The sequence below is a fragment of the Glandiceps talaboti genome, chromosome 1, assembly GCF_964340395.1.
Source record: "Glandiceps talaboti chromosome 1, keGlaTala1.1, whole genome shotgun sequence".
NCBI lineage: Eukaryota > Metazoa > Hemichordata > Enteropneusta > Spengelidae > Glandiceps > Glandiceps talaboti.
In genome coordinates this window covers 24,882,024-24,899,407 of record NC_135549.1, presented here as the reverse complement: position 1 = coordinate 24,899,407, position 17,384 = coordinate 24,882,024, and the positions used below count along the sequence as shown (strand labels likewise).

The window sequence follows — 17,384 nt, the reverse complement described above, 5'->3', positions numbered from 1 at the left end:
GTTTGTTTTCTTGGTGACATTATCGATATAAGACTTGAACATTACAGTGTTACTGAATTGAGTACCAGAAGGACATAAGCACTCCGTTAACACCATTTTAACCAGAATGATACGCCAACCTATGTATTTGAATATTAGATTTTTCAAACACTTTCTATGTATGCATCATTTACTTGGGTCAATGGTCGGTTTAACATTCATCTAATTCACATATTATGAACTATTAAGTTTATCCGTTTACAGAGTCAAGGCACTTCATTGCATAAAAATGACACTAAATGTGTGGCTGTGTACGTAGTATACACGCACCTCACTTACCGAGCCAAATGTATATAAAGAGATCCAAAATGCAGAGACTTTATTTTTGCATGCAGTACCCTTGGAGCTATACTATAAATCAAATTCCATAGACTCCAGTTGCATCTGTCAGTCATCTCATCAGTGCTTGCATCTAGCTATATAGTTCACGGAATATATATTTGTCTACGAAGCTGGGGTCATGTAAATCACCAGGCTAACGGGACAGTTCATTTTATATATGAAGGCAGTTCTTAGGAGAGCGAAGTGACATTTTGACACTGTACAAGGAGGACAAGTTACGAAACTGATACTAATAAGAACAATTATAATGCTTTAGTCGTCGAGACATTACACTATTGCTTGTTGTATGGAAATAGCAAGCATCAAACACTTTGATTCAGATGTACATAATTCCGATTTCTCCCAAAATTAACTTAGTGTGTGAAATTGTTTTAAGTAGAGAATATAGTTTCTTTTTATGAGAAAGTATATATAACTTCTTGTTATGAGAAAATTGAAAATAACGAGTGGGATTAACTAAACGTAAATGCAAAATATATTAAAGGAACCGTGCAAAATATATAGTATCATATTGATCGAATTTTGATTCGTTATTAAGGATTCTCATTGGAAATGTTTGACGCTAGAAGTCTTAAAGTAGATTAATTACGGATTACCTCGGCAAGATTGGTTATTATGTCACGTGTGCTTCATTGCTCCGACTGTGAATAATGTGTAATATGAGAAGCATTTTCCAAGTTCGAGTATCCCCTTACCTTAAAGAGTACATGAAAAACGAGCATCGACTCGGACAAATATCAGTGCGGTGCTCGAGATGGGAGAGAGTCAAGGCAAAGGTTTTTCTTGTAAAGTGTACAGTCCACCTTGTGTTTGTCACAGTAAAAGTCTATGCCACCTTTCACGTGTATTTAGTGTTTTGCGAGAAATATCCAAATGACAATGCAAGTTGAAGACACAAAATCCTGACGGTTGGTAATTTCTAATACCGTTTTCTGAATGCACTCTCAAAAAATTTATTCTACACACACACATTACTTTAAGTAAACATTTGACTTACGCATCTTATGCGTCTATTTTTTGTCTATATTATATTTTCAAATGACGTCACGTTCGTGTTTGACATTAAATTCTAAACTTTCCCGATGAACTGTCCCGATGGAATGTATATTGTAACATACAAAGAGTGAACATCTCAGCTAATATAGGCAGGGATTCAAATAAAATGAATTCAACCCCGTCGTTATCAATTTAAGGATTGCTTCGAAAAAAAGGAAAGAATTCACAGAGTTGTCGATTGAGTGCGATACACAGACCACTTATAAGAACAGCAGCATGCATACTCCGTGATAATTACATACGTGTTTCTCTCAACTCAAAGTGTTCATGCTTTTTGGGCAATCGCTACAGTTTTTATCCCTCATTGTCAGTAAGATAACCCACTTGATTAAAAATATAATATTAGCGGAGATAATGAGTGTACGCAGATTTCAAAATATGATAGTGAATGATGATCACAACCATTCCCACAACTGTTTCACATGTTTCGAAGTCATAATGCGTATTCTTAAAAAAAAACCCAGGGTTTTCTTTCGTTCTGCAATACATAACTTAGTGACAAACGAGCTTTTTTAAAATCAATATTGTTTGCTCAGCAATGACAATAATGTGTATATGACCTGTACATGTAAAGGAGATTTCAATTATGTACTCAAATTTAAATGTTTATAAATTATGAGGGGGATATATCGACTGTATCAAATTAGTATTCTACACAAATATCTAGTTTAAAAGGTTTTTGAGCTAACTGCGAACCGTTTACAGCTAAGTGCGTTTGATCAAGTGACGTGCACGTATCAAACATTCTTATTATTAGGCGTTGTATCCACGACAGCATGTACTATTTCCATCCCAAGGGTTCGAGTTAAACCTAAGGTTAACATTTTCAATAAAGTTGCAACCATTAGACGATGGAAATTACAGTCAGTTTGAATTAGTTGAGGCGCACAGGCGGAGAAATGTCAATATTCTGCTTGGCTTTATGTCGTCTTTACGAAATCTAATAATGCGTACAGTGTGAAGCTTATGTGTACAGCGTGACTCGCTATTGAAGAGTTAATCAATATTTTACCTCAGAGACCCAATTAAGTGAAAAATTCCAATCTTTCCTTGACAGAATATTAAATACAGATTTGTTTGATTAACTCAACACTATTTACCATCTCTATTTTGAAATAACTGAAATCAGGCAGGACTTGAAACTTTTATTACACAAGAGTACTTGAAATTTAATCAATACACTGAGAACTTTCGACTGCAAACTGCAAGTCTTGTTTCACTCTGTAATCATGATAGATGCCGATGTTTATTATTATTATCGTATTATACAAGAGTAACAATTTAGTGCACCATTTTGTGGTATCTTTTCGTACTAAGCAGGTTCATCATAAAACTCGATTAGCATCATCACCGTAGCTGGCCTTTTAAATTAAGAAGTAATGTTCGTTGTTTGAGATGAATTGACTATTGGCAAATTAAGATATTGACAAGCAGGTCGTTGGATATTGTGTTTTTGGATTCACCAAACTGATTTACTTTTCAAGTTAAACTCTTACCTAAGATAGGCAAACATATCGAATGTATAGATTCATTTAGTATATGCCAGCATTTGTGTCCTTGCAAGTGGTAACAGTGAAAAATATCGCATAAAATAATGATAATACCGAAAAGAACAGACATTGTTACTTACTATTATGCCTGGTGTTCTGATAATGTGCATATTCTTATCAATAAAACCATTGAACACACACACACACACACACACACACACACATATATATATATATATATATATATATATATATATATATATATATATATATATATATATATATATATATATATATATATATATATATATATATATATATGAAATGGGAAATAAGAAATGTATACAAAAGGGAAGATAAGATGTTTAATACTTCCCTGTCGTCACATATATTGTTTCATAATAGTATAAATAAGACGTTTATCAATTCAAAATTACGATTCCATTCAAGCTATGCACACTATCATAAGAATCAGCCGCTAAAGATAATATATTGCATACATTATTTATATTGGATCCATTTATTGAATAGCTTCATACAGTTTGAACGTAGCTGTACACATACATTACAAAAATTGATTAAATGCCATACAGAGAGAGTATTGTAGAATGTATTTTCGTAGTATTTCAAATGTACAAAAGTTTGTAAGATTGTTGGAAGTTATTTTTGGATCTGATAGCCAGTGATACTTATTGATGGAGTTTGTAAGATATGTATTGCTGATATGGTACTCACCGTGAAAGAATACGTCATGTATTTGAGTAGGAGAGAGAAACGAACGCTATTATTCAACGATACTATAACGGCAAATATGACCGGAATGCTTGCTTAGGCCTGATTCCTTTGACTCCAGTGCTTAAGAACAGGAAATTGCCATCGCATTGAATGCATATAGCCCCCTCTATTTACAGACCCACGATCTATCTCTCACAATGTAAAGAACACTGTCAAGTGAAAACACTTGTCATGACACGCCACTTGAGATACGTGAAATGGCATTATAAATATACATTCATGAAGCTTTTCATTATTGCAATGGACGATCGAAGCATTTGGTGCAATGAACGGATTTATTTGTATATGTATTTATAGATATTGCAAATATTAGATTAATGTTATACAGTGTGTTTGTAAGTCACATATATCTTGATCCAGCATCAACTGATAATATATTATGTATATGCCAAGTAAGAAGTTCCTGTACAAAGTGTTAATAAGGATTTCCCAACATTTCTTGATATGTGAGAAAATATCAACCATCTTTAATATGCAAACAACTATGAATATGTAATAGATGAATTTTTCTGAATCAGGTCAAATATTACTGTATGGTAATTGTCTACTAAATTTAAGTTCACTTAATCTGTTTATCAATTATGCGCATTAGTTCTATATAAGCAGGCCACATCCACCATTTCTACATGAACTTGTGTAATGATCTAATGAAAATATCTGATAAGCCACACAAGCTACTGTAAATGATATAATAATGAATTAATAATTGCTAGTTAAACAAATTGTTCATTCAAAATACATGCCACATACCTACGATACATACCACTTATGGTATCATCAGAAACCATGACATTTAATCACATTCGGGTAAATAGTCTCCATTAAAGCAAATTACATATGCAGGTCATCTGTACATTAATATGTACATCATATAAAAAGTTAAAGTAAGTATATATATATATATATATATATATATATATATATATATATATATATATATATATATATTCGTTAGCTATCTATACATATATATATTCCACAGCATTAAATGAAATTTAGAACTGCAGCAATTGATGATATGTATCCCATATTCTAAATATGTAAATTTTCAACTATAGTTTTCGATAGGAATGTTGTGCCTTGATGTAACTAATATAGTTAAACGTTTGATAACACGGTAAATACACTTACCCACAGACGCGCATACAAAAAACAACAGTCAGCCGCATACACGATAGAACCATACTACATGTATGACTTTTCCCCTTAAGAATCAGAACGAAGTCGCACTTTTATGAGAGTTACAAACGGTGGCGTCAATATGTACAAGTGTAAAACGTCACCAACCATTAGTTCAAGTATGTTCTGGATATTAACTATAAACAAGATTCTTAACAAATACAGATCTAAAAAGTGTAAAAATAAGAAAAACAAGACATTATCGCATATGTGTGCTTGTTATACATTTGGGAAGTATTTAAAAAAAAACACTGACATTATGAAAGTATAAGAAACGTTTATTCCTAGAGTAAGTCGAATATTAAGTTATTTTGTTAGCTATTTCTTATATAGCGGTTTTCCTAACTGTATTCGAAGCGCTCTACACAATCACTGCTTCTTGTAAGGATCTATAGCAGAACAACGGTTATTTATATTTAACTAACTTTGGGGAAGCGCACAATCCATTGTAGCCTCTAATGGTTTATAACATACGTTTACAATTTACGTATTTTATCTCGTACAAAGCAGACAAAACTGACAAGGTGATTTTCGAGTAAATAAACACCTCTTCAAATGACATTTTCACGATTTCGCAAGCTCAAGACATCCACTGTTTTGTCAGTTTTGTCTGCTTTGTACGAGATAAAATACGTAAATTGTAAACGTATGTTAAAATTACGTTTATAAAACATGTACACACAATAAGTAGTTTGGCGCGCTATGGAATGCATGGAGTAAGCTTGTTACGGTAAACTGTATGTATATTATCAAAGATTATATGTATACACTAAAGCATGATAAAGAGTCAATTACTGTTAATGTACACCGATATTTTACAGTAACAAAACACGTACACACCGATTAGATGAAAGTGAATTTCAGAAAAAAGCAAGGGTTAGTCATTATATGTTAGCGAATGGCATGATAATATTTGAAAATAAGTTGGAACTTTGTCTATACTGTTCGATTAGAATGTGCCTTCCTGACATACAATTACGTGATTGGAAGATGTATGTGTACTGTATGGTACATCAGCACATAACGTTGTCTTATTGCAATTGTCGTAATATTGCCCACAGGTTGTACATCACGACGAATTTTGACTGAAGAAGTGTTCTTACCGTTGTTTAAAAATATTTCCATTTTGGACTCAGTAATATTCCAGTAGACAGCAAGGTGTGCTTTGTAGTTTATATTTTTTTTTTACACGTAATTCAAATTTTGTAAAATTGAATTTTATTATTGAATACTCTTATGTACTCCAGTTCTTGCGTTCCAGTCACTCGAGTCCTTCAATTCACATATAAATGTAATACGGCCAGTAAATAGTATTAAAAAGCACAAAGGCAGCTGGAAATAGAAACCGTGATGTTTGATCAACCTGATGTGCTAATTTAAGATAGTCTGTTTGATCTTTTTCGTCGTCATTCCCATTATCTACCGATACGTATATTCTCGATTCTGTGTTTCTTTTCGGGGAGTCTGCATCTCGTTGTGTTTTTTCTGGACTTTTAAGATATTCCTTTAATTCTATGATGTTTGACTGGTTGTTCTGTGTGGAGAGAAATAGTCAATTGTCAGGGTATGAATCGTGATATATCCTGTATTCAGCAGTACAAACATACTGACATTGACTGTATATTATTATGCTGAACACTTACAAAGAAATAAGTGAAGCTGCAAATGCGGAAATGGATTGAACAGTGGTTCAGGAGATACACATGATTGATAAAAAAACCCGCGCACTAAAAACAACTGTACAGTGATTATCCAACTAAATAAATCCTGTGCGGTATTGCTTTGAAGAAATGGCCAAAGAATATAAATGACAAGGACATGAATTTTGTTTAACACAATACAATATGAATACAAAATGATGAATACCATAAACTGTAGTGAAAAGAAACACCTTTTGAAGCTTATTTGAAGTAGCATGTATACTAATAAAGCACATAATGAAACTGCTTCAATTATTTGGACTTTACACTAGTATGTTTGATATGAAGCTTTTATAAACTCTATCTATCTTTAAAATTACCCTTGGTTATTCCCTTTCTCTGAAACTAGATTTCAAAACAGTGTGAAAGACACAGTAAACGTGTACAAATAGGCAAGAATTTATTGAAATGACATAATGAATAAATTATAAGTATGTGCAACTATGGCAAACTAGACATGCAAGGCACTTCCCGAGCAAAATATTACTTGGTAGGTAATTATGTATTCCACACAAATCAAATTGCAAGACACAGGATGATGGTCAACAAGCCTATAAACATATGAGGACACACCATAAATCAGAGCTCTAGTTTATGTTATTGTTCGTCTTGTTAGTTTACATTTTCAGTTGAAATCAAAAAGGTAATCTTACAAAATCCACTGATTTTGCATAACGTAAAAAAAGGTGTTCCTGTTGAGTGAAAATGTTAGTATGTCTGTTATTTTCTAAAATGCTACCTTGTGGTCTTTCAACTTTGGTTCTATTGGCATGTCCTGACCCCTTTTATGTAGAAAGGACGTGACAGCAAATTCAAGTAATGCGGCAAATGTAAAGAAAGAGCAGGTAAACATCCATACATCTATCGCCTGTAATGTTAAATGAAAAACAAGGTTTTGAAAATGAATAACAGTTCTCTTCTCAAAAGAAGTGACATATTTAAAACGACTGTAATAGGCCTTTCCAAATTTTGCCATGGTGGCGCTCTACTTCCTGTCTGTCCGTACCTCAGGGGTATACATGGTATAGCTTACTCGGTTAATCATAGAGCACTGCTGCTTTCCTCGATGTCTGAACAATACGAAAAAAGCCCCGGATCTACACTTCTATAGAATACTAAGGGACAAAGCTCTGAATAAACGGTACTATGAGGTGATGCTATCCCCAATTTGAGCGAGGGTGTTGTATTCTCAATTTCCTGTTTGCAGTCTGGAATGGCCCATTGTTTCAATACATTGTTTAAAAAAGAAAAGGTATCGAATATCAACTGTACTCAGCATGCAGTTAATCAGTGGATATAAACACCAGTGGTTCTTCAGGGAATGGTGGTCTGCAGACAGAAGAATGCTTAATTTGCATAACCTTTGCTCAGCTGCTTAGAGAAATTAATGGGACTAATGATTGTACAATCTACCTTAAAATTCATAAATTGTATTATTTTGAACGTTTACCCAGGATATATGACATACATAATGCATGGTCGATAAAAAACTCGTTCAATGTCACATTGCAGCTAAAGATTGTCATGCTGATCAACATACACATGTCCATTCCAATTAGGTATTTATATGCTTTAGAATAACACATGATTCATTTTCAAATTCTTCATTAAGTTCCTTCTGTCTCAGAGGAAGGTTTTACGACTCCTTGACTTTAATTAGTTTGAAGATTATCCCCGAACACATTAAAATCAATATCCCCAATTAACATTCTAACCTTGATATAGGATACTTTTGGGAGATTAGCTCTGGCTCCTGAGCTTAACGTTGTAAGTGTCAACACAGTTGTAATACCAAGACTTGCTCTAGCTGGAGTCACGTCCACGCCGATCCAGAACGACACCCACGACAAGATTACCAGCAAAGCAGATGGTACGTAATGTTCCATCAGGTAGAAGATAAGTTCACGTTCCATGTAAAATGTACACGTCAATCGCGAATATTTGCCTGCAATTCCAAACAAATAAAGGTAATTTTATTGATGAAAGATGTTCACCTAAACAAAATGAATCTTCAGAGAGTTAGGAGGAAAAGGCATAACAAAGAATTGCAGACAATCGCTGACAAAAACATGAACAATTATTATCATTAGCCGTTTATTCCGACGTTTATATTCTAATTTCGATTCTCTGTATTTATCTAACCAAGAGACGAATACAAATTGACATCTTATGAATCGATGATACACAATTTAATTGTCACAAACTGCGTTTATAAGCATTTTATTCAAATTAATATTCTTACATAAAACCTTGATGGAATTATTGTAGCATAACTTAATGTTGATGCATGACTTCTATACCTATGGCACTAAAGTTGTATTCAGCCAGTTGACTTGCTCGACATGTTTTATACGTATAATACATTATATTATCGGATCGTTTGTAAGTTATATCTTAATACCAGGTTTGGATTCAGTCAATTGCAAGTGATGGTTAAGTATGCTTCAGTAACTAGAATACTTTAAGTTCCCTTTAAATTCAGCAACACTACGCCCAAAAACGTATCTTAATTCTCTTATTTAACTCTCTTTATTTTTGTTGTTGTGCTCATTAATGAAGAAACAGGGTACATTTTAAACATTGCAAAATACCACAACAAAAATCCTTGCATCTTTGTACAATCATACGCCAAAATGCGAACGTGTTCTATATATAACGAACGAAGTCAATCAGCTGTGTACAATGCACAGTTGTACAATTAGTTGGGAAATATTGTATTTCCAAGAGTGATTTTGATCGGTTTGATTGTTTATAATATAAAATGTAAATTTGATTTAAAAAAAAAAAAACCTTACCCATCGGATATTCGTGCAAGAGCATGGTAGTGTATGATTGGCTAATTGAAAAATCTGGCATTGTAATGTCTTCAAGTATAACTGAACGTTCATGCCATTCGAGTACAACATCGCGTACAGTGTAGCCGACTACAATGATAAGGAGGAAACAATAAAGTCAGAAGGTGCTCGTATAATAGAATACTAAATACAATAACTGGTAAGATACAAAAGGTAGTCGAAATACTGGATAATTACAAATGAGTGAAAAGATGTAGTAACCACACATGCGCATGCGCATACACATAAGGACGCACGCACGTACTTTAATACGTACAAATACAAAAACATACCTATCATTATAAGTACGCACATATACCTACCAACCTACCTACCTACCTAACTACCTACCTACCTACCTACATACATACATACATATATATATATATACATACATACACACATACATACATACATACACAAACATAGACAGATTTTAGGAATTACTATTGTATCTGTTCCTAAACGAATATTAGTTAAACTTACAGCTTTCAATATCCATTCCACACATCTGTTTATCCATCGGAAACCGTTGAAGTCTCATGTAACAAGTCAGTGTCATGCTAACTCTGTTGATAGATTTAAAAAAAAATTTACTTTTTACAGTGTGTATTACTTCATTGTGTCCAGTATACTGTTATACATTGTTTTGATACACGCAAACTGATGATAAAACATTTGCTCTGTATATATTTGGTTCGTAAATGACATTTCTATCGTGTCGCTGTCATATACAATATATACATATTGTGGCCTGCAAGGCTTAAGAAAAAAGATTGTGTGGTTCCGATTGCGGTCAATTTTAGGAGGTAGATTTTTTTCGGGTAGTTATTTTTCTGTTGTTTTCCAGATGGTCTCTGTGTTATTGGTTTCTGCCCATCAGATGTACAGCCATTACGGATTGGGAGCTTTTTTAAAGTTGCTGTCAGTTTCCACAGCCACTGTTTCTGACGAAACTTCACAATTTTCGCGATTTTTTTTTCGAATACGTAAAAAAAAGTTTAGGGTCAGCAGTGAAAAACTAGGTGGCGTCGGGTAACCGGAACCATACAATTTTTTTCTTAGGCCTAAGTATATTTTAGCTATAGCGATTTTATTTTATTTTCGCGAATATGCGAAAAAAAAGTCAGCAGTGGAAAACTAGGTGGGTGGGGTAACCGGAACCAAACAATTTGTTTGGGCCTAACTATGTGCTATGTCCACGTGACGATTTTCGACACCTGCATTTTTCTTAATACGAACATACATTTTGTATATATTGTTTTCCTAGTGTAGTGTTTACTCAAGTTGAACAAGTACGTACTACACAATATGGTCAAGGTCACCCCCAAAAAAACAAAAAACAAACAAAAAAAAAACACACAAAAAAAAACACCCGAACGTTCAAAAGTGAGACATAACAAGTTTATATATGATGTAAACCATGATGAAAAAAGCGGTCAGACCACTACAATCGATGTAATGTAAAAACATGATTATAAACAAATACTATCAGGAACCCAGCACCTTATCTCACATTAACCATTATAACTTGGTTATCAACTTATGAACATCTCAGTATTAATCCACAAGTTGTTGTCATTGAAGGAGTGAAAATCTTCCTTCCCCCCCCCCCTTATAAGAACGAAGTTCGCTTTGTGTAACATTGAGCTTGTGTGACATTGTGCGATCGTCCAAGAAACGACCGTACCTGTATTTCGCACGTACGTTAATAGGATGCATTAATCTCTACCGCTAACTGTTCATTACTTATAACACAAACCTGATATCGAAGGTTACGTGACCATCCGGTTCGACTCGTATCTGTTTGTTTTCCATAGTGATGTCGTGAACTTTTCCATCTTTCTCGTTAACAAAATAGGAATCCGGCATCCATATCTTTTTCATTAGTTCAGAACCAGATCGTAGATCAATAGCTTCGGTTCCATTGAAAGATAAGCGCTCATCATTCCAATTTTGCACGAGGAACATTGTTATTCCAAAGTCCTATGTATGTAAGGTGAATGCATTGAGTGATGGCGATATTATTAACGAATAACTGTTTTATCTATTGTGACGAAAGCAACGTTTGTTTATACTTTCCTCGGTGCTATTAACAAATTATTTACTGTATGAGGGGGATCTACCCATTTTGTTCAATGGTCAAACTATTAAAGTGTATGAAGACATGTAAAGACTGTACATGATTCTAAAATATGCAACCCAATTTTGATACAAGAATTAAGCTGAAATTGTTAATATAGAACCGAGACATTGTTTTTCATATTGTTTGCCTTTCTTTTTAGGGAACATTGTGTAAATATCCACTGTAGGCTTACTCTGACCGAGGTCGAGCAAATAACTTCTCGATCACCACACTCTATCTCTGCCTCTGATCTCTGTATTCGATAATCCGTTTTTGGATGTTTACGCAATAATATACAGCTACAGATACAGCTACAGATACAGATACACATACATATACATATACATATACAATATGGTGTGAAGCGACTTGAGGAGAAGTGTTGAACTAACGATAGTTCTTGTATTAATGTAATATACTTAAAACTGAGGAAGATAGAGTAATATATCCGTTGCGTAACACAGCTAGTAGTCCATAATATATCCGTTGCGTAACACAGCTAGTAGTCCATAAAGTCCTTTATACAGAACAAATTATAAACTCACGAAATTCGGAGCTCTTCTCATAAAATACCCATCATATATACTCGTACATCATGTGACTAATTGTAAGTTATTTTGTAATTTGCGGGTGGTAGTAAATGCGATGATTTGAATTATGTTGTTTATGACTACACCAAATTGTTTTACCCATGAGTACACTCTGACGTTGTATTGCGGTAAACTTTTGAAAATCATAAATAATCATGTGTCTAGAGTATGGGGTTTACATGTACCTTCATCTTTGAAATGTTGTATCTCAACTGTACTACTTACCATGGACGATTCTGAGACGGAATGTATATCTGTTATCAGAATAAAAAGTTTTATTACGACTGGTGCTCCTGTGTGATCAATCAAAATAACCACTGATGAATCGAATGTCTGAAATCATCAGATATTAAGCACATAACGAGAGTAATTGCGATTCACAAATTGTTTTATAATAAATAGGTCAATAAAGTTAATTGAGATGAAAAAAAAATCATAAAATTAAATGATATTATACAATGTTAGCCTGCTGCTATACATACCTGATACATTTGGTCGAATCTGGTGGTCATATGATTTGTTTTTAAGGACCTGGTACAGAATATCTGGGTTCCTAAAACAAATTACATGTAAATTCATTTGTGTTTTATTCTTCAAATGATAATTTTAAATTATGAGGTTTAGCATCAACATCTCCCACGATTAAGAATCATTATTCGTTAAGTTTACCGAGTGTGTGTGTAATTTAATCAATCCGAGCTTATTGTAGAGAGGACATTTACTACAGCACTATATATATTTCCACATAGTCTCCGTCGCCTAAACTCTGGCTTGTATTTTTTCATTATGTTGACACTGTTAATAGGTTGGTAGTAACTACCACATATATCTTGGCGTAGCAGGATATTTCCGTGCTTTCCACAGAAGTAAAAAAACAAGATCGCTGGGTCCTGTTTAATCAAAGAACCAAATAACTTATACTTGCCTTCCATTGACGACTTCATAAAGAATTATGAACGCTACAGAGGCGACGATGCTGTTGATATTATTTTTGGTCATGAACATCATTTTTGAAGTTTCAAGTTTGATGATCCTATAAAAGATAAGATAGTATAAAATTAGTAGTATGTACAGCACCATTTTCACAAAACCAGTATTTACACGTTGCGTTTGCGATTACTATAATCCCTACGAAAATGATTGTTTGGTGTTGTGAATCAAATGTTAAGGATTATACTTGAGCTGTTTAACTTTGAAAGGTATGTATCGCAGCACCCGAATAACTTAGATAAATGTATACTTTTGAAATCTATATATTGCCCATTATTCGCAAGCTTTTCGGTTATACCGTTTGATGTTGCCATGCACCGCTGCAACAATGGTACACCTTCAGTAAAACAAACTATAAACTATCAATACTATGTCGTAAGGACCCTTTTATTTCAATCACAAAGCTATCGCTTGTTCCGTTGTTTTTGACTTATGTTCTGTCTATAAATAGTATCATCGTGAACCATACATTTCTAACCCAAATATTTCGAAGAGACGGAGCTCCTGTGCATTGGTGGGTCGCCAGTTCTGTCAAAGAAACCAAATTCTTGTCACACTACATAAATGCTGCCATTGGCATCTAACATGATCCTCTTGTCTTGGAATGGTATCAGTATTACGTCCGGCCTGGTGACTACTATTTGCTATGTTACTGTCTTCTATTTATACCATTGATGAGTGCATCTACGCATACTATGTGAAGCAATGTTGATCACGAAACTTTATAGTGTTAAAGTACTTGATTTTTGATTTTCTCCAGGTCGACGATTTATATATATATATATATATATATATATATATATATATATATATATATAAACTATTACGCTCTGCCACTGCGGTATAGAGCACTGTCTTAGCAGATTGATACTCACCGAGTTATATATATATATATATATATTATATATATATATTAATATATGCACACACACACATATATATATATATATATATATATATATATATATATATATATATATATATATATATATATATATATATATATATATTCTAACTACAATAATTGTGGAATGAAACATGAAACGTCTGGCATGATATGACGTGAGGTTATCATATAAATACGAACATTAGGTGAAGATGAGGTTAACGATTGATGGATGACCAATATTTCTGGGTTATACTGACATAATGTTTCATAGTCGTGTGCACATTGTTGACAACATGTCTTCGTTTTTTTAATACAGTAAGAACAGCTAACGACATGTTACAGTTGGGAGCAGGTGAGTATTGAATTAAAAGTCAATTCCATTGGGAATGAAATTAACAGTTAATCAGTCGACTTGGCTGGGATCACGAAGAGGGTCAAGATCGATGCATGACAAGAAAATGAGAGATGGATGTCATATAGCAATAGTTCGCTACCCATGTAATAAATCAGGATGAATGTCAGTTTGACCACACGTGAATTGATACATGTATATGTGCATGTAGTATTAAGTCAAGGTTTAACAATAGTGCAGAATTACAGCGATGGAATGAATGGCGTTGACTGGGCGTGTTCGTGTCAATCAGCAATGAGACAAGTTTCTTGTCAAGATTTAAGTAGTGTCGGTAATTTAACACAGCAAAAGCACCAGAAATCCCCAACTGACTGCTTTTATTGATCCTTGAGAAGTCAATTGTGTATCCAATGTACGATGTAGAAGCAGATAATTGACTATGCAAGTAACTTTCACATATTAAAAAAGTGGTAAGTGTTTCATAATAGCCAATATCAGAGATATACACTGTTGTTTTTTTCATATCATTGAACTTACTATGTTTACTTTATTTATCTCTGTATGAATCTGTCAATCTTTCCACATCAATTCATACATGCAAAGCCAACGCTGTTCATTCCACAGTTGTAATGCTGTTGGTTTAATAGCACTGGGCATATTTTTACGAATTACAGAATGATTATTTATGCGTATCGATGAATTATACACTGATTACTACTGTCTTTCCATACAAACTTTATTCGCGTTGCTACTTTAAAGCATTGTTCCCAGAGGTCGTCACTCAAGGAATTAAAGTTATTTTCATAAACTTTGGGTTTTGAAGAGGATGAAACTAAAGGATAAAGGAGAACTAGAGGATGAAGGTATTTTATGAGTTCACATTATTTTCGCTCGGTTGCTAAGAAACACCAAATTGAAACTATTTTACACCTCTAGTGTTCTTTCATTGGTATTAGCAGACATGAATATTTATTAGATGCACACTGAATGTTCATGACTATTTTTTATGAAGGAAATAGGAGTAGTGAATATTCAGTGTGATTCTGATAAACTATTGTGTTCCTCTGGAAGAACAGTAAAGGTGAACAGGAGTTTCATTTGGTTGTTCTTGGCAACCAATCGAAATATATGTGATTTCAAATCCTTGAATGACTCTCCATTCAGAACCCACAATTTATGGAAATATCTTTCTTTCCTGGATTGGTGTCACCCTTGAAATAAAATTGCAATAAATTCACTCTATGTTGACACTTTTCATATGTTCCTCTTCAAAGCAGTGTGTTAAGCTGATGTATTTTCGGCGGAAATTAAATTGCTTGTAAACAGCAATATATACAATATAATACGAATAACAGAATACCAGGCAAGTATTTCCTGGCTCTATGATGGATTAATATTGCGGCTATTCTATATAATTAGAAGTTTGAAATTAGTTTGAAAAGCAGGAAATGATGACATTTGTTATCACTATCATTAATTTTATTACTGCCATCGTTGAAAATAAAAACACACACATGTTGTAATGATATCAATTAAAGCAATTTCTTACTTTCCAAAAATAGGATGGTAATTAGTTTCCAAATAGCCATGGTGGCATTTCGGAAATATATTATATTTTGACATTTGTTTATTGTTACGGTTAATTAAGCTTATACAGTTGTTTTTATTAATCAGTGATTTTAGAGCACGAAAATAACGCTTGAAGAAACGTAAGGTAGTTTACAGTTAGACTAATTAGTTGTCACTGAAAAAAGAGAGAAAATATGCCAGAACAAGGATTTATTTTAGTAGCTCCACAAAATATTCAATATTTGATATACGATCGCGGTTTGCTAATTACTAATTTTACTGTAGCTGGCCTCGGAGGATCATAATTAGCGCGTCACAGATCGTGACGAAAAGAGCTGAACGCTTTTATTGTCCGCTACACAGTTCGGTAATTCAACGGATAATCATGTTGAGTTTGGCAACGCATGGCGTATCGTCTGCTGCCAACGTCACATCCATAGAGCGTGAAGTCTGATGCAAATAATATAGTCCAGTGATTCAAATTTGTTATCCAACTAGACAGTTCGCATGTAATTCGGTGTTATGAACTGGCAATCTGAATTACGACACCCCCATAAGATATTGCACGTCTGGATGATAAGAGTCAGAATGGAATTCAAATTATATTACATACCAAATCAAAATGCCGTATATATAACGCTCAAGGCAAAACAACCATCAATCTTCATTTTGTAGATATTAATTTAGCTCAACATAAATGAAAGATTTACTGAAAACGAGAGCTCTAACAATCGCTTAGTTAGTGAGACGTTCGTTGTCAGATATTGCCTAGAGCTCTTTCTTTTTAAAATATAGGCTTTGATACTATGCCCAAGTAAAATATAAAGGAACGAAACCACTTCATGTAGTTTTAGTGTGTCAACAGAAGGTTGTTATACAAGTATAGATAGGCACCATTGAGACTTGATCTGATAGCAGAAAATTAATTACTTGCCTATAAAATGAATCCCTGTCTCCGCAATTTTGTCTATCCCATGCTTACGCAGACATTGCCAATATTTGAGACCTGAGCAATCATCCGAAGACACTGCAAAGTGATGATTTTGAATTATTCAAGATGGCCGATACCATAGTATCCCCAAGTACTTGTAAAATGTCTTATATGTGTACTGCTGCGGATATGTATGCTTAAAGTTTGTGTATCTACCCATGTCCACGTGATTAATGGACACGGCCGTGTATACCAATCTTTATTGACATCCGTCGGGCGTCTCTCTATTTGGGAATGACGAAAGCTTGTATTTCTTTATTTTCACCGATGTAATAATATACGTACAGAATAGTCACTAGAGGTGTCATTGTGACGAACGTGACAAATAACTTTAACAGAGCTAATTAGGCGTCTTGTCCCGTTTCGTGAATAAGCACTACCTTAATACATTGAAGTGAACAAGATCAGCAAATATTGTATCGAAACAATACAAATCTGAACAT

General features: G+C 33.8%; 1 protein-coding gene across 1 annotated transcript; it reads right to left on the bottom strand.

The window, feature by feature from the left end:
* Nucleotides 1-6,180: 6,180 nt before the first annotated feature.
* LOC144434822 (glycine receptor subunit alpha-1-like) lies at nucleotides 6,181-13,158 on the bottom strand. The gene is made up of 9 exons (XM_078123334.1): nucleotides 13,076-13,158; nucleotides 12,633-12,703; nucleotides 12,376-12,443; nucleotides 11,198-11,421; nucleotides 9,922-10,004; nucleotides 9,397-9,525; nucleotides 8,317-8,546; nucleotides 7,341-7,469; nucleotides 6,181-6,435 (listed from the first exon to the last, which is right to left on the bottom strand). Exons 1-9 carry the CDS (start codon nucleotides 13,156-13,158, stop codon nucleotides 6,181-6,183), a joined length of 1,272 nt encoding a protein of 423 aa, XP_077979460.1.
* Nucleotides 13,159-17,384: the final 4,226 nt, after the last annotated feature.